Source organism: Hypomesus nipponensis, chromosome 7 (genome assembly GCF_054491055.1).
Source record: "Hypomesus nipponensis isolate SF chromosome 7, ASM5449105v1, whole genome shotgun sequence".
Lineage (NCBI taxonomy): Eukaryota > Metazoa > Chordata > Actinopteri > Osmeriformes > Osmeridae > Hypomesus > Hypomesus nipponensis.
The window spans coordinates 10,627,089-10,645,420 of NC_140367.1; the positions used below are offsets into that span (position 1 = coordinate 10,627,089).

Below are 18,332 nucleotides of genomic sequence, written 5' to 3' on the forward strand. Positions count from 1 at the left end.
CACCTATTGTGAATCTACCAGCTGTATGACTCAAGATACACGGCAGGAGTACAAACTTAGGTCAAAGTACAAAGTACTTCGTGAAGTTTCCAGAAGTTTTATTGGAATCATCAAAGTGTCAAACTCTCAAAATATAGGCATCACTTAAGATAAAAACAAATATGAAAGGAAGACAGTAGGTTCTCAGGTAAAACAAGCAACTGTGCGCAATTTTTGGAGCCACACTGAAAGCTTCAGGTGTGGTGTTTGAAAACATTACAAACGTACTCGGATTCCATGACTGACCACCTTAAAAGTGTTTGCCGTCAGAGACGTAGTGACAGCCAGACAAAAAAAACAAGGGGATTTTACCCAGCAGCACAGGTATGTTGGAATGCCAGAAAGAGAGAAAGAAAAAAAGGACACCACACAAATAAACTGTCTCTCACACACCTTTATTGAACATATCATGTTCTCACTTTTTTTTTTTTTTTACATTTACATTACAAATACGTGGTTTCCAAAAAAGCACCTTCTCTCCAGGGCTTCTCAGTCTGTAAAAAAATGACAGTATCATAAATTCACACCTATTGACCTAGTGCAAATACCTGCATGGTCTGGTTGTAATCTCCTTAGCCCTGCTGCCACTGTCGTGAACTCTGTCTCTGCAGCAAGCAGGGTGGGGGCACCAAGACCTTACAGGCTCAGGGCAGGTTCGGATGGCTGCAGTCTAGAAAGGGGAAAATAGAACAGACCCAATTTCTCCATGGGTGGGGAGAGGGCGAAACGTGACCCTCTGGTATCTATTACTTACAAGAAGGAGAAGACCCCTAGTTATCCAGTGGTATATCAGGCAAAGGTTGGAGGGTGAGGGCAGGGGAACCCTATGACCTGCTGCCCCTCACTGGAACACCTCCTCCAGGGCAGAGGGGTGGATGTCTGCTGCCTGAAGGCTCTGGAGCAGCCGGGCCACGGTGGCGCTCCGGCCCTGGGACTGTCTCCACCGGACCAGACCCGACAGGACCTGCTCCTGCACGCTCAAGGGGTGGTCGGCACGGCAACGGTACAGGGCTCCCTCAGACAGGTCCAGGTCCCGGAGGACAGACTCCCACTGCGGACCAAGCCGAGACGCCAGGCGGGACAGCTGTCTGTCGGATGGAACGTTCCGGAGAACCTCCTCCGGTAAGGTCCAGTCAGCTGGAGGAGGAGGAGGATGAAGGTGTCAAGAAGGAATACAAAACAAAAAATAACAGAAAGACAGAGGAAGGGAGGGCGATGAGGGAATGTTTACAAAAAACATTCCATGCTGAGACATTGGTCCGTTTTGTGTTACATTGTGAAACTCTAGAATTCAGTGGCGACAAATTGAGACAAAAAAATTAGACCCAAAAAAACACTCCCAGTTGTTGTCAACAGAGTAGGATGTTGCAATCCCTCTGTGATGACGTCACAGTTTGTTTACTTATAGGTCTATGTGATATTGAGAGAATCTGTGTGTGTGTCTGTGAGGGAGAGAAAATACGCATGCGTGTGTAGGAGTCTGTTTATGAGCGTCAAACAAAAGCTGAAGGTCCGCGAGTGACCCTGAAATCTGTCAATCTCCCCCAATTTGGCCTGTGTGTCTGTTTGCATGACCATGAAATGGAGTGTGGTGGGTTTTCAGTGTTGTTTTTGGTTGTTGTTTTGCTTCTACCTTACAGTTTCCCACTCAGGCCTGGATGTATAACTGCAGCCGGCCAAGTACACTCCTCACCTCTGTTCCAGGAAGTCATCTATATCAGGGGTTCCCCAATCCTGGTCCTGGGGCCTCCCTGCCCTGCATGTTTTAGATGTTTCCCTGCTCCAACACACCTGATTCCAATGAATGGGTCGTTATCTAGTTATGCAGAAACCTGCTAACGACCATTCATTTGAATCAGGTGTGTTGGAACAGGGAAACATCGAAAACATGCAGGGCAAGGAGGCCCGAGGACCAGGATTGGGAACCCCTGATCTATATCATAAAGCGCAAACGACTCAGTTACATCACATCCCCTTCATCAAGCACGAGTCCGAAGATGGAGGGCAGTCCTATTCTGCGAAAAATGAAAGTAAGCAAGTGAATGTACACTGCATTCGAGTGCAAGTGTTCCATTTCAGCGCCAGACCCCGTAACGGGTCATCGGTGTGGCCTTCAGGAGGACTGGGTCAGGAGGAGAAGAGGCGACCAGGTTTGTGCTGCTGTGACATGCAGCGTTTGAAAATCTCTGGTGTTTGGGGACAGTCAGTAGTATGCTGTGTGTGTGTGTGTGTGTATAGTGGCAGGGTGATGGGGTGGGGGGACAAAGTCCAGCTCTGTGACTGTGTTCAGCTGGCGTGGAGGACCCAAGGGATCGTTGAGGTTGTTATCATCAGAGCGAATGAGGGAGGTCAGGGGGTTTAGGGCGTCATGGAGGCTGGGTGGGCAGAGAATGTGTGTGTGTGTGGGGGGGGGTTACTAGCACTGACATTTCCTCTGGCCTAACACCCTCCCCCCCCCCACAGAATTGGCACGCTTGCGAGTCAATCTGCCAATTCACCCTGACAATAAATGTGGATATGTCCGGTTTGCTGGAAATCTGTAGCCAAAGTCAATTGGTAAAAAACATCCTAAAATGTACTCTGAATAAACACAATTGTGAAATGTTGTTTGAAGTGGAGTGGATTGAACAAGAGTGGTTTCAAGAGTGTTCTCCGCTCAGAGTTTAATCCAGTTTCAAATCTCTTAATGCAATTATTGCCCCCTGACTCAATTGTACAATTAAAAATTGTCAATGTTTAATCGGCCTTTGTGAATACGAAAGCATGTATGAAATCAAAACAAGTAACCGTGGAAATGAACATAAGGTGAGGGATGTTATTGTCTAATTAAAAACATTGACCTGTTATTTACTATTTAATTATCTGCACCTACCCTAACCCACTAATCCTTCTCTTAATACCACCCAGCGATTCTCATCACTTCCCCAGCCTCCAAGGACCATTCCTCTCCCGCTATTCTGATCCTTCAGACCAGAGCAGATTACAGGGTCAAAGCTGGATGAAAAGGTTCAGGGTGTTTTAACTCGACTGTACCTCAAAATGTGTTTTGTTGTTGTTGCGTTTTAACACAGTGGTGACGAACAAACACACGTCATGTGAGGGAGAAGGTGACATGCATTGCTAAGTCAGTCACAACCCAAGCTGAATCTTTTCCATGAAGGCTTAAAGGGGAAAAAAAGAGATAACCTTAATAATCGCCTAAACACTTGGACACTGGGGCAAGAAGATCATGTGAGGTCAATGTCTGAGTTGAGATTGTCCCAAACAAACAAGCAGAATCTTGTCACAGGGAACTCATACAGCAGCTTGGTCCTGGGATAGGATGTGTATTGTGTATCAGGAGGTTAGGTCTGGGTACAGCCGCCATTCTAAAGAACAGACCTTTATTATTCTCTCTCATTACTGCCACTTCATTTATTACTTCATATAAACTCTTCCTGGTACTGACAGGCATGCAACCAAGTACAGGAGTTTCATTGTCATGAACACTAACAGAGACCGAGGCAGAGGCCACTGAGTACTCTAGGACCATGCCAGAACCATGGAAATGTGTTTTCGATTAAAAGATTAAAACTTTTTAAACATAAATCAAGAAATGAGTGTGGGCTGGGTCTGGTCTCTGGTTCTCAAAGAGGAATGGCAACAACAACAAAAAATTAGCTTTTAGATTTAGTAGAAGGATGCATGTCTGACTTTGGCTACCATTGCATTCCCTTAGAAAATTTGCATTAGCGCCAGTTAACATTTTCTGCCTTGCTTGGGTACAAAACACCCCCACGCAAATGTAATATTCAAAGAGTTTACTTTAATTCTGTAGTTTTTGTACTGTATTAACCGTTAAAATCACACATTAAATGTATGATTTTATTTAAAAATCCATCCTAAGGGCAGTAAGATTCGAGCTAAAACAAGCACATCATATCATTTAACCCATATGCTTGGCAGGAAAGAATCTGAAGCTTGTGTATTTAGAAAAACAGTTTGGTGTTGTAGCTCTGATGAGTTTTGGGGGATGGTTATGCTATGCTATGCTATCTCTAACTTTGATTTTCCAATGTGGCTGGAGAGGAGAAACATCTGCAGAAACGAGCTACATATTGGAAAACCCCCCAAAAGTACGTTCCCAACTATAGGGACTTTGACCTTTTGCAGCCATTTTAACAAGAAGACACTCCTCCTGCCAAGCTTCCTGGAAAGCGCTAAACGGCGGTGAGACTAAGGAGGGAGCCACCCTTTGGCAACGGCCGCCAAGGAAAACAAGCACAAAGTCCTGTCTGCTCCTGTATAAATTTATGACAGATAATTGGCAGGGCACACCTCTTCTCCCGGCTGTGGCAGCAGGGGAAGCCACAGGCCAGGGTCCAGTCAAGACGCAAGCTTTCAACTCTGCAATGATAAGAGACAGACGGCAGTCACATGCTCTCCTGACTGAGGTCTTCCACAGAGGAGATAATGAGCCATCTTCAAAATATATGGCTGCTGATAATCATTAGGTCTATGTCACCATGGAAACAAGGTTTTTGTTACATGAGAACCATGGCTTAGGCTAATCGGTATAGCCTGGCTGTATAGCAAAGCCCAACTACTTTCTGTTAGTTGCTAGCCAGTTGCCAGCAAAGCCAAGAAGCCAGTGACCTTTGTGCAGTAGGATTCAAGCTAATCACTTGACCCACAGATGCTTGGTGGGAAAGAACTTATGGAGAAAAGAAAGAAAGAATGAGCTCCATCATTGTTGCCAAGACAACGTGTTCTCTTTTGCCATCATGGGATCATGAGGGATACAAGAAAGACACAGACACACATAATAGAATTTGCCTAATTATTCTAAGATGTTTTATGAAAGGCTTTCCTTCACAGGCTAAATTCTACTTTTAAGTGAATCAGTCTTTTATGTCTCCAATCCAACTTCCTTAATTCTAGGACATTTGAATGAGCCTTTTCTTTGCTTCTTTTCTGCCAAAAATCTCCGGGGAAAGAGCCAGCAAATGGTTTTCATTAAATTTTTCCTAGAAAGGAGGATGTTGTGAGTACATGTCTGACCTCAGCGCCTGTATTGAGAATGGATGCTAGTTTAATGGTAAGTGGGTCTGAAACACAGTCTCTGTCTCTCTCATTCTCTCTCTCAGTCTGTCTCTCTCAGTCTGTCTCTCTCAGTCTGTCTCTCTCAGTCTGTCCGTCTCTGTCCGTCTCTGTCCGTCTCTGTCCGTCTCTGTCCGTCTCTGTCCGTCTCTGTCCGTCTCTGTCCGTTTCTGTCCGCACGCACACAGCACACACATAGTATATGTCGTGAGCTGTAACTTGCAGTTTTTATTCAGCTCCATTGTCTTGAAGAAAACGTGTTAAAGGGGTCATTGTATAGGGTATTTCACACTGTTCCTTAAAGGAGTCATTGACTGCAAGTTTTTTGTAGAATAACGACAGTTTGGTGGGTAAAATGGACATACAGTGAACCTCCAAGTCCCATTGACACCTCTTTCCTATACAAATCTCAGAATAAAAAAAATGTAGCTGTAAAACGGTCTGTTTCCAAAAAGGCTTCACCTTTTTTGGCTCTGGTCTGTACTTTTGTCACGCCCCAAAATGTAGATATCAGACACTAGTTAAGCTGTGCGCTGCTCTGTGTACTTCCACGGGAATTACAAAGAAAGTTTGGATGGAAGGAAGGATTTTAACACAAGCCGCTGTTGCTGAAAAGATGTGCTGTTCCGACCGTATGCTTATCACAAACACAAGTTGCAAGTATGATTTTGTCGCTAACAGTTATTACCAATGCTAACGTCTCCTGTATCTAGCATAGGTACAAAGCTAAATACCAATACACATCAACATACCTTACTTAGCAAATTACTCTAGCTAGTCTAGCTGTTAGTTGGCATTAGAAGGGAAGCTTACAAAAAAAATTGACAGAAATCGAATAGCAGTCTAGCCTATTGCGAAGAGGAGAGAGGCAGGCTACAGTCTAGGTGTTTTTGCTATCTACCGGTTCTTACATTCCTGGCAAATCAGCATTAATAAAAAACAGATGAGATAGCTAGCTAGTCTAGCTAAATTGACTTTTACTCATTGCTTTATCAGTGATTTAGAAGACCATACTGTTCAAACTAGCCAAGAACATTAAATGTATCAAACGAGCAAGCTTGTCTAAAGACACATTAGTACGCTTGCGCAGCTAGCCTAGAATACCGTATTTCTTAGATTAAATGCCGCCCTCAAATAAACGCAGCACCAAAATTGAACATTGTGTAATAAACGCCGCAGCATTAAATCGAAGAAATACGTATATTAATATTTCATTTTCCTGACTGTTTCATTCAAGTAAATAACCAGTGTTGTCATGTACATCTACAATTCACGATAAATGTAAGGTATACAAGGAATAGTGTGAATACCCTTTAAAATCAGTCAATAACCAATTTAAGGTCTCCAAATCAGTATGTAACATTGGTTGGGCTGAAAATGGCCGGGGTGATGTTCTATGCGCCCTGATGCACCCTGTGAAAGAAGCCCAAGGACACATCATTTTGGCAACCTTCAGATTACTAGCCCGATTCCCTAACTGCTCAGCCACCTGACTAATATCTTAGGGTTGTGATGAGCATACGGTCGGAACAGCACCTTTCTTTAGCGACAGCAGATTGGCAAATCCTGCTTTAAATGGTCCAAGGTTTTCAAAACTGTCTTTGGTGAAAAGGTTTGAGCAAATTAATAATTGAATGTCGGACTTCACAGGGATCTTCTTATAGACAAACATCAGCCATGCCTGATAAGTGTTTAGTTCCTTGGGAAGACTGTGAAAAGTGTCAGCATTCCCTGTACAGCCTGGAACACTGCATTTATGATTGTGGTTCATTTTCAATATCCCTGAAAAACTTCCTAACTTTCTTCTTAGTAATTCCCGTGGAAATACACAAAGCAGCGCGCAGCTAAACTAGTGTCTGAGATCTAAATTTTGGGGCGTCACAAAGGTACAGACAAGAGCCAAAAAAGGCGGAGCCACCAAACTGACGTCGGTTTGTTGGCTTTTTCAAAACTGACTGTTTTACAGCTACAATTTTTTATTGTGAGATTTGCATAGGAAAGAGGTGTCAATGGACTTTGAGGTTCACTGTATGTCCATTTTACTCACTGAACTGTCATTATTCAACTTTGACAAGGTAAACTCGGTTTTGCAGTCAATGACCCCTTTAAACATATTAACTGAAATACCCAGGCTGATTAGACTTTCAGGCACTGCCCTGTTGCATGCAGACGAATACATTGACTAAAGAATATAAGCCTCACTTGTTAAACTTATCTCATGTGCATTTGTGTCCAGATCTTGGAGTAGTTTGTCTTTAATCCAGATGAACTCCTCCTCCAGAGACTGCAAAAAAGTGTCAAAAGCTCGCGGGCCTCGGGTGGGGAGGATATCCAACAGCAACAGTGTCTTCTTCTTGTTTGTTATTTGGGCCTGTATCTCTTCTACGTGATTCTCTGTTAAAATATTTTCTTGATAAAGAAAATGGACGATATTGTCGCCAATTAAAAGCTGATTCGACAAGTCTAGGCGATGTTTTCTCAGCACTTCTTTATGTGTCTGATCCATGTTTATGAATCAAAATACTGATGGTGTATGATATTGAAAGAACAGCTTACTTTTCAATAGCCTTTTATTTTTGTTCTTGACCTTAGGACGTGGACTATTAGCCAAACCATTACACAATATGTCGTGTGTAAGCTGTCAACTATCATTCTTCGGTACTCGTTCAAGTAGTAGTAAAGTCGCTGGGAATCGTTCTTGAGTTTGTTTGCCGACAGTAACCTACGATCGTTTTTACATTTCGCCAAGGGTCTGCTCAAGTAATGTCCGTCGAGAAACGTTACTCCCCGGAACCATTATTGGGAGAATTTATAATACTCTTTTACAGGTCGTCACGAAATGTGTACATGCATATATTAATGCAAATGTTGAAAAAATATTAAAAGAAACGAGTGCAACACCAAATTTGCAATACAATTGCAAATTGAGCTTTTAACAAACACAAAAATCCTGTCTCAGAACACTATTTTTCTTCGACGTCAACCAAATGTTGTCGATTTTAACTTTCGTTTTTCATTGTCGTATTTACAGACAAAATTATGTGTTTGGTTTCTGAGTGGTAGGCTCGCAGAAAAGTGTTTAGTTGGAGTTGGAAAAGTTGACCTGCATGTGATAAGCTAGCAACATTAACATGTTAACCCTCTAACAGACCTGTATGCTATCTGATCTACTACTATGTCCCCTAAGCTCAATAGACAAGAAAATATTATGTAAAGCTGATAGGTCTACCTAAAACTCATATTTTTGCTCTAATATCATAGCATTAGTTAGCTAAAAGTTTGTAGGCTACTTTAACATGAAAGCTTATTGATAGTTGATCCCAACGCTGAAACAAAGCCAAAGGATGTGACCATGCCTAGGGTCACTCCTACATATGCATCATCCCACAATATTCAGAGTGTCTGATAGATTAGATACAATCACGATAACTCTGCCTGGCTCAACCGTCCTTTTGTCCAGGATGTTCATAAAAGCCTATAGTGTTAGGATACTGTATTTGACTCTCAAATGGGGATGAGGGGAAAGTAAACCAGTTTGACAGGACACAGGAAAGGTTGGAAATTACTGGCAAACACCCCACCCCAACACCCCCCTAAAGCCTCTTACAATACAACACAGACATACACTTTACTGTGGAAGTATGTGATGATATAACTTTTGCACTCAACACTGATCTCCATTAGAAAAAAGTGATCAGTGCAGACATACACTTTATTGCCTAAAGTATTCACTCAGCTATCCAAATCATTGAATTCAGGTGCACAAAGCAAGGGCCATAAAAACATGGATGAGCGAGGCTGGTGTGGAAGAACTGGCCTGCACAGAGTCCTGACCTCAACCCGATAGAACACCTTTGGGATGAATTAGAGCGGAGTCTGCAAGCCAGGCCTTCCCGTCCAACATCTGTCTGACCTCACAAAGGTACACTCCTAAACCTTGTGGAAAGCCTTCCTAGAAGGGTTGAGGCTGTTATAGCTGCAAAGGGTGGGCCAACATCATATTAAATCCTGTGGTTTAAGAATGGGATTACATTTACATTTAGTCATTTAGCAGACGCTCTTATCCAGAGCAACTTACAGTAAGTACAGTGACATTCCCCCTGAGGCAAGTAGGGTGAAGTGCCTTGCCCAAGGACACAACGTCATTTGGCACGTCCGGGAATCCAACCAACAACCTTCTGATTAATAGTCCGACTCCCTTACCGCTCAGCCATCTGATCCCCTTTTTGTCACTCACGTTCATATTCGTGTAGGCAGACAAGCGAATACTTTTGGCAATATAGTGTATCTTGTTGCCAGTAATTGTTAAATGGATAACCTTGCTTAAATAACATATACAAGCTTGTAATGGCTTTGAAATAGCTTAAACTCAACAAGCAAATGTTACTTCTCTACAAACAGTATCAGATTACTGTCTACAAACTTTCACTAAGCACCGCATGCTTCACCCTGTGAGTATTTGGCATGGCTATCGGCCCAATGCATCATGAAGCATAATAGTGTAGTGAAATGCATTGTTTCTTAATTTTGAGGCCTGCTTGCACTGATTAGGAGGAGATTATGGATCAGTTTTAGAAAAGACTGGATACTAGATCAGCTTTCTTAACCCAACACATGTGGATTATAAAAATCCCTATGTAGTTCCTATGTAGTAGAATGTTCAATGGACAGAAATTACTTGTAGTTGTCTAACTTTAGTTAATTGTGTCCTAATATGTGAAAAAGGGTGATATTTCATACATATGCTTTTAATGATGACATCAGACATGGTGTCCCAACTCAATTTCTATACAGCAATTTAAGATAGCTAGCATTCCTATCTTTTGACAGCCAATATTAGAATTGTTGTCATTTTCAGTGTCTGCATGTGGACATCGATCTCTATTGACTGACGATCGTGGTGATTCTCCTTGTAGAGTCTAGAATGTTTGGTATCACTGTGACTTCCTGGTATCAGCTCCTGTTGTACCATCTCCACCAGAGCATGGGTCTGTAGAGCAGCCATACAGTCACAGAGAAATATATTCATCAGTCAAACAGTAAAGTAAAGGAGTAGGTGAAGGGCAGTAGACCTCCTCAACAAAGCAGTTGATTGAGGTGCAAACAAGCTGTACATACCGTATTTGTTTGAATCGTAAATGGTTTGGTGATTAAGCATGTCATGTACATATGAAGTATAGACCACGTACAATGACGATGAGAGGTACCACATCAAGACATGACTGTACTGGCAGCTATATTGTTTGGAACTTAAAACAGCCTTTCGGAAGCCCATCCAAAACGGGTTCTTATCAAAACCTATAATTAGCGGAAGCGGGATTCTCAAAAGAAGAGCCTGTAAACAGAGAGCTGCAGTAAAGCATCACTGTAGTCCACATGTCCATTTTGAGGCCTGGCCAGAACAGTCTGCTGGAATGGTATGTGAAAAATGGTCCCCATCAACGTGACCTGGGGGCCTGGATCCATTCTCCACTGTTTTATATAATTCCACTTTAGCGTGTGTTGCACAAATCCACTCCAATATAAGATGGACTGTTTCCGTCTTGGTACTGCTTTACCATACCCTTTGGTAAGTAGAAAACTAAATGAACAGAGAGATTTTGAGTACAGTCTGATCCAAACTAATAGGATTTATTTTGTTACTTTTTTTTTAATCCGCATAGTAAAAATACACTTGTGATTAAGCACCATCTGAAGGATTTAATAGCACAATAAGTTTGTTTGTTTGTTGTTGAAACTGTTAACAAACACTGGGGCTTACTGGCAAATGAGAAACAATTTGCAGCAGGGACAACAAAGAATTATATTCAATTAATCACCTGCCTGAGTAAATAGGAGACTGGACAATTAGGGTCTTTCATGCTTTTGAATATGTGGTTTTTGGAGGAAACACCATAGGATACAATCATAATTAAAATACCCTCATCCAACTAGGCTGAAATTGAATTCACGAATCTCAAATGTGGCCTGTTTCATCACAGCCATAAGGCAGATGGCGAGGCCAAGTTTGACAAACCAAGTGTAAAAAACAAGTCTAGGTATACTGTACTGTACATGCATGTTCTGTTGATCAAAGAATCTATTATTTTTTTCTTTTGGCAAGTGTGACAGAAAAATCTATACATTGCTTGCACTTTCTCATCACCATAAATGGGGAAAAATAAAAACATATTTTCTATGATTAAAGTACAAAAGAAATGACATAATAGATTTGGAAAATAATTCACAACCAATGTAGACAGACACACCGACAGTCAGCCAGACACCCATGTTTCAGACATTAAAAGGCAGAGTCTGCATGACTGAAGCCGAACAAAAGAAACTCAACACAGGTTTCCGAGTGAAACACTGCAGGGAAAACACTTCGGCTTAAAAACATTTGCTCCCCTTTCGGAGATGACAAACACGACCCCTGACCCCGAACAACATCGAGTTCCAACCCGGAGCCCCAGCTCTTACACGCTTATCTACTTCCCCTCTCTTATATCTGTAACAAACAAGAGGTAGGATATAACATGAGAGAACACCTAAAACAGCATTACTGACCCCCGCCCCCCCTGCTTGTAATGTGTATTCTACCACAAGATCCATTTAGACCTAGGCTGAATCTAAAGGATTGGGGCTGGAGATTGGAGTTAAGTCCTTTGGGTACCATGCACGCCACGTTGCTGAACTGCACTCTGGTCCACTCAGTTGGTTGAGTGTAGTCGGTAGACTGGTCCTATCTTTAGCAGTCTCATACATTGTAAGAGTAGTCTGTCAGGTAGTCCTTGAGCCTGTTGGGCAACGGCAGCCCCTGCACTTGCCTGGTGGCCTTGTTGATGGCGACCCTACAGAGGTGCTGTAACGAGGGTGTGGCGGTGTACACCGGTTTGGTAAGGAGCAGCTGGACTGTGCCATTGACTGGTGCCAAGGGCTGCGACAAGCCCTTGTTGCTAGTCCTGGACAAGTGCACATAGTGCTCCACTAGATGGACAACGCTGTCAAACTGCTTGAGCTTTGGTTTAATCAGAACCACAGAGTCCAGTTTGAACTTGCCCTCCTTGAACACAATGCGCAGGTTGGTGGGTCCGGCGGAGGTCATGGCTGAGATGGTGAACAGGTAGTCCCTCTGGGAGCTGTCCCGCACCAGGAATGTGCCCTCTGTAGCGTCCTGGAGGATCTCTTTGGCTTCGTTGGCGGTTAAGCTTCCCCAGTACCAGCCTGAATAAGGTAAACACACACACACACTGCATCAGCCTCATTTAATGGTTTGAAGTCCCCACACATGATTTCCATTCATCAAGGGAGGTTATTTTTGCAGCCTTTTATTTATGAAACCAGCATTCCCTTTGCCGACCAACCCCTGTATTTTGGGTAGAGGGCCAGAGCTCCGGTGCTAGTTAGGGAATATACTGTGATAAGGTAGGGATAAAAACTTTTATTTTTGCTTTCTTTGTTTAGGTCGTGCCCATCCCCCTTTTCCCTGCACGTTTATTTGAACACTTAATAAACTGTTAAACAAGTTGGCCTTCCCTTGTTTTGCACCATGACTCCGTATCTCACTCATCCGGTCCTAAGGTTCTTGCGCGGAGTGGGGCATTGCGTTCTCTCTTTCGGGAGCGGTGCGAAAAAGTACATATCCTTTGGAACGCAAGCCAGTAAAACAATGAATGGTAAATTGAAATGTGTGAGAGCGCTGGCTGCAGTTCTACTGCAGCAGCTGTAGTCTGGTACTCTTTCTCCCTTCTCCCTCATAGTGGCCCCTTCACACCCTCACCCCAAAATGGATGACGCTTAGACGTCTCCACCTTTAACAGGAGAGAAAAAGTAAATCCTAACCCTATAGATGTAGTGGGATGTAGACTCATCTCCAAGGACACAAACGTTTTAGAGTATTATCAATGAGAATGTAGGAAATACACCAATGCCATGTAATTAGTGAAGATGACAGTCTGATCTTTAGAAACTAATTAAGACACATTTTGCAACATGGTTGCTATCTGAATTAGTGCTTCTGATAGCCTAATTTGGTCATCTTAAATTCCCCACATGCAAATTCTACACCTCCACATACATGGGGTCTGATTCTGCATTCTGACATTCAGCTTCAGAATATAAAGAAACTTACATTCATTTGCACTGTTACTCAGAAACACAATTCACCTCTGGTATAAAATGTCATGTAATTTGTCAAATTGATGGAATAAAAAAAAAAATCTCAACGCATGACAAAAAAATATGCGTGTAGCCTACATGATTAATAAGCATCTTCAATCAATTTAGGCTCAACATCCGCGTACAACAATTCAATAGTCAACATGATATGCTATATTGCACGCATTATTACAATTCTCAGTCTCAAACTTACAACACCGTTGGTTAAACATTTACACTACTTTGTTAAGACTTTAACTTCCTTCTCTGTCATTAATTTAATATGCATGCCAACTTTTATATCTCATTAGACGACCATTCTGGTCCCGTTTACGTAGGCCTACAGCCTTTTCTGTGTCACATGTTCTATCACGTGCTGTGAAAGTGAAACAAATAAGTTAACAATAAATAACATCCATACCTGTGTTTCTAAGATCTTTCATAGCTGAAGCAATTCGACTTTCGTCAGATTCTACAACTCCAGACTCGTTGTCGGATCGTCTCTCATTTTCAAGGGTTTCCGTTGATTCTGATGACTGGCAGGTCATTGGAGAACCGCCTAGCTTAACGCCAAAGACATCCGACAAAGGTTGATTTAAGTCCTTGAAGGACAGACACAGCTGCTCCAGTTTTTCACTGCAATGGCCAGTTTCGGCCCCCTTCACATTAAGTAACTGACCTGTAATACAAAAATATAAAATAAATGATAGGCTATTACAATTATAGCCTATGTTTTTCGTTATCATGTTTGACATTTGCATTGACATGTAAAGTAACCGATTAATAGGATACACAGATGATGTAAACTAATGTAGGCTAATTATGTAAGTTTATTAGACTGGAATGGAAATGCCTTTTTCAAATGGCAATTCAATGTGCAAAGAGGCAATGCAATCCGGAATTCCAATGGCTAAATATTTGTCAAATGGCAATTTGGTGTGCAAATGACAATGAAATCCTCAATTCAGTTTGAATTATTTTGAATAACATTTTTTATGAAAGCCTAATACATTGCATTTCATACGTTTTTTTGGCTATAGTTTTTTTTAACTGTTTATTCAAATGGAAATTCAATGTGGCAGCAAGACAGCGCCCCCAGTCTATTGCATTAACATAGGCTATACTTGTCACCATGCTCTTTTTGGTGCAAAATTCTAATGGAAATGCAATGTCAGTGACTCTTCAAGGTGTGGCTTCAGTTCTGTGACTTGGATAATATTGAACAGTTGGCTGGATCTAATTTAAATATATTTATATAAACTTTTATTTCCCCTAGTGTTAATTTTGGCTAATTTAATGTATATTGATACATGTATACTCTTAATTTGAAGTTTGTTTATTTTGTTTACTGTGTTTCTTGTAAATTCAATTAGTAGCTATTGGACATTGTTGTAACTGCTAATTATTATATTTATTTATTTAAATAAAAAATTAAACAGTTGGCATTTCACCTCAGCCACGCCGATTTTGTTGATAAGTTTGTTCGACATCGGCTGCACCGATTTGCAAGAGTTAGCGCTTGCGGGGGGGGGGGGGGGGGACGTTTTCTGCTTTCCCGTGCTGCGTTTATCTCAATCATATGACTTTAGATCAAATGTCTTTCTTATATAAGGTATTTAAATGATTGTGCTTGAAATCAATTAATCACGTTAATTAGACTAATGTTTTTTGTATTGATATAATATGTATTGTTTTTTTAGGATGACATTTTAACAGTCTGTCAAGGGTCTACAGATGAAAAATAGCTAATACTGGTACATATACAGTCATGTTTATTAATGTGCACTGCCCCTGTAATAAAATAAAATTCTAATTCCTCATGGCTGATCAAGCGCTGTTTACTCACTTTATCGCTGACAAACTGCATGGTTGCGACTTGTTTTCGCACAGTGGCGGTTCTAGACAAATTTTACTGGGGGGGGGGCAGTGTTTAATCAGAGGGGCACATTTTATAACAGAAACAAATGAGTTTTAAACATGAAATACTTTAATTTTGCTTGACATTAAAAATCATACAAACAGCTCTGGTTCTCCCTCTTCCAGTTCCTCAGCTCTCTCAATACCTTGATATGTTTCTCTCACTTTTTTATTTACTGGGGCAAAAAAGGCTGAAAGTCCTTTCCTCATTTCATGATGACTACTAGAAGAAGAAAAACAATGTAAAATAAATAAAAATATATTATTCAGTCAGCTCCGGGGCCATAGGGGGGGCCAGGGACAATTTCCAGGGGCACTAGCCCCTGTAGGCCCCCGTGTAGAATCGCCCCTGTTTTTTCATTAGAACTTGCACGAATCAGTACACTGAAGTTGGTCATTTTATGTCTTGAGTTATGTTAAACTCTCTAAATCTGCAGATTGATAATACTAACTAAACTTCCGTTAGTGTAGAGGCGGCCTAAAACACTTAATTAAACGATAGTATTGCAGTAAGTCTACAAAGGAAAATATTGAATTCAACAGATTGCATTTCCATTTATTTTTTTTGTGCCCCAAAAAGAGCGTGGTGAGAAGTAAATGATACTGCAATAGACGGGGGGCGCTGTTTGGCTGCCCCACATTGAATACCCGTTTGACAAACGCTTTGTCATTTAAATAAAGAGTCAAAAAACCTTGTCAATATGAAATGTAATGTAATAAGCTTTCATTCATAATAATTAAAATAATTCAAACAGAATTGAGCATTGCATTGCCATTTTCATATTGAATTAGCTTTTGACAACTGCTTTTTCATTTGAATTGCAGATTGCATTGCCACTTTGCACATTGAATTACTATTTGAAAAAGTTAATTCCATTTTAATAGCCTATAGAGTCTAATAAAGAGTCTAATAAACTTCCATAGGCTAACATGCACTATATGTAACAGTTTTGGTCGTCAACTAGGGCAAGGATGTGAGCGCAAAACTTGAGCGCACCGGAGCGGTGCGTATGCCGTTCTGTATGCATAGTAAGACGCCATTACACAAGAATGATATAGGCTATATATTCTTGCATATTGAACACGATGGCAAAATATAGTTCGTACGTTTATTAGCAACAACAAAAAAGAAATCTAGGTCTACACAAAAAAAAAATACCATGACATTAGTATTCATTTTGTGCTATCCGACAATAGATCTGAACGTTCTCAATTTGGGACTTGTTGTATCATAGAATACAGAATAGACTGCACGGCTAAAATGACAGCTACCATAATAACCACGTGTCTACGTAGTTGGATTTTCATTGTCAAACAGCGACAAATTGTATCCAATAAATAGGCTACTCTATCTTTTTTAAAGAAATTGTAGAGTAAAAAGTAAATAGTATTTCTTACCCCGTAAATGGACCGACGGCCAAGCAACTGCTCCGGTTTGCGCTTCCCTGACACCGATTTCAATGTAAACTAGCTTAAATTAACCCTTTCGTAAAACCACCAAACGAGTGATGGCACAGACATAATAACAACTTTCCCATCAACAGCTAAAACACTCGCTAGACTGTCTAGATGCATCAACGCGAGTTAGACAGGGCTTTCCTACGGCTTGTAAACTAATCCACAGGGTAAACAGCGTCCTTGAGCTGACATGTGCAATAGTTAGCTTAACGTCAGCTAGCTAATTAGATGGACTCCTTCCAAAGACACGTTCGTTTCTTGTAGTGTGCAAGACGATAATAAAATCAGTGGTAGGACTATACAAATCTATTTAATTCCGATAGATATCTACATACTTTGGCGTCATTAGCAATGCCTAGCTGGTTATAAAAGGGCAAAACAACATTGACATAACGACTAACTAAGACCACGATCCATGAAAGTCATACATATTACTGAGTAGCCTAACATCACACAACCTGTTAAAAGTCCGATGACGATTTGTTTTTCTTGGAGACTTGTATACACTGATGTTGTATGTGTTCCTGTTAGCCCCATATACTTCACTATCAATACTTCACTATCAATGCCACAAACACACATCTCAACACAAAAGGCCGATTTCCAAGAACTTTCCAGGAATTGTATCACGTGGTGTGGAAGCCATTTAAGGTGGCACTAACTAGATGAGACATAGGTCTATTCCGCTTTCCGTCTCTCTGTCCCCTGTCACACACACTTGGGTACACTGTTTCCTCTTTGTGTGTGGCATAAATGATATAATAGCCAACTTGTGATAAGCAAAGCCGAGGGAATTAGATGTAAGCTATTTGTTATTGTATAGCTGCGAAAAGTGAGCACTCAATAGGCCTACTTTTGTGTTAACAAAATAGTTTTACACATCCTATTAAAAAAGAACAATATCAATTTTAAACTCAGTTTAGTTCGACCTAAATAATGTTAACATTTGACTTACAATGCGTTTGGATGATGGAAATCATTTTCTTAGAAATCTATCAGAACAGAAGGGGGTAGGCTATACAGCGAAACGTGCCGTTGCGTGCGCGCTAGCAGATAACCAACGATGCAGCATCGATTCAACAGTGCCAAATGTATCAGAAGCAACCCAGTGATATGTCTATTCCAACGATTAAACTTCCATGCAATATCATTTGTAGGCTATGTGAAGATACAAACCTGGCCTATTATTACATCAAATAGCCTAAATAATCATGTTGTTATCATTAGAATACTATGGACGCTTCATCGGTATTCTAGTCTCATTGAAAAATTTGCTAGAATTGCCTGTTGCCTACCATTTTTAGACTGCTCAGTTCTCGACTCATGTGGGAAGGGTCGGTTGGTCGTGGGCCGGTCTGCGTTTCAAAGTCCCACTGCAGTCCAGACCTGCATGCGGGTATGGTCTTGACATTAATAACAGGTTATTCGCTGAAGGCCTATAAAAACACACCTCTAATTCGTTTAATCAGCTTTTAATACAATTTATTTTGGGAGCAACGGGCATTTGTTCGGAACACCCAATTACCGTGTATAAATCCATGTATAATCCGTGTATAAATTTAAGACAGAATTCAGATTAAAGGATTAGACGATTGTTTCGGCCGTAAAATAATCTAAACTAGTGAAGCAAAACACTTGACTTTTATCATTATTGGTGATTGATATTATTTATATTATTGGTTTTGATATCTGCAGAACGCTAT

General features: G+C 41.1%; 2 protein-coding genes across 5 annotated transcripts; both read right to left on the minus strand.

Moving 5' to 3' along the window:
* Window positions 1-415: 415 nt before the first annotated feature.
* On the minus strand, window positions 416-7,668 carry cradd (CARD and death domain containing adaptor protein). The gene is made up of 3 exons (XM_084701200.1): window positions 7,321-7,668; window positions 794-1,176; window positions 416-709 (listed from the first exon to the last, which is right to left on the minus strand). Exons 1-2 carry the CDS (start codon window positions 7,622-7,624, stop codon window positions 881-883), a joined length of 600 nt encoding a protein of 199 aa, XP_084557326.1. The 5' UTR covers window positions 7,625-7,668; the 3' UTR covers window positions 416-709; window positions 794-880.
* Window positions 7,669-9,845: 2,177 nt separating this feature from the next.
* socs2 (suppressor of cytokine signaling 2) lies at window positions 9,846-17,222 on the minus strand. 4 transcript variants are annotated; one of them, XM_084701197.1, is made up of 4 exons: window positions 17,088-17,222; window positions 13,676-13,933; window positions 11,925-12,321; window positions 9,846-10,108 (listed from the first exon to the last, which is right to left on the minus strand). In XM_084701197.1, the coding sequence occupies exons 1-4, from the start codon at window positions 17,209-17,211 to the stop codon at window positions 10,072-10,074; spliced, it is 816 nt and encodes a 271-aa protein (XP_084557323.1). In that variant the 5' UTR covers window positions 17,212-17,222; the 3' UTR covers window positions 9,846-10,071. The 4 variants fall into 4 exon arrangements, with proteins under 4 accessions (XP_084557323.1, XP_084557322.1, XP_084557324.1 ...); XM_084701196.1 differs by lacking the exon at window positions 9,846-10,108 and having other exon boundaries at window positions 10,731-12,321; window positions 17,088-17,221; XM_084701198.1 differs by lacking the exon at window positions 9,846-10,108 and having other exon boundaries at window positions 10,731-12,321; window positions 16,570-17,218.
* Between the last annotated feature and the right edge of the window lie 1,110 nt (window positions 17,223-18,332).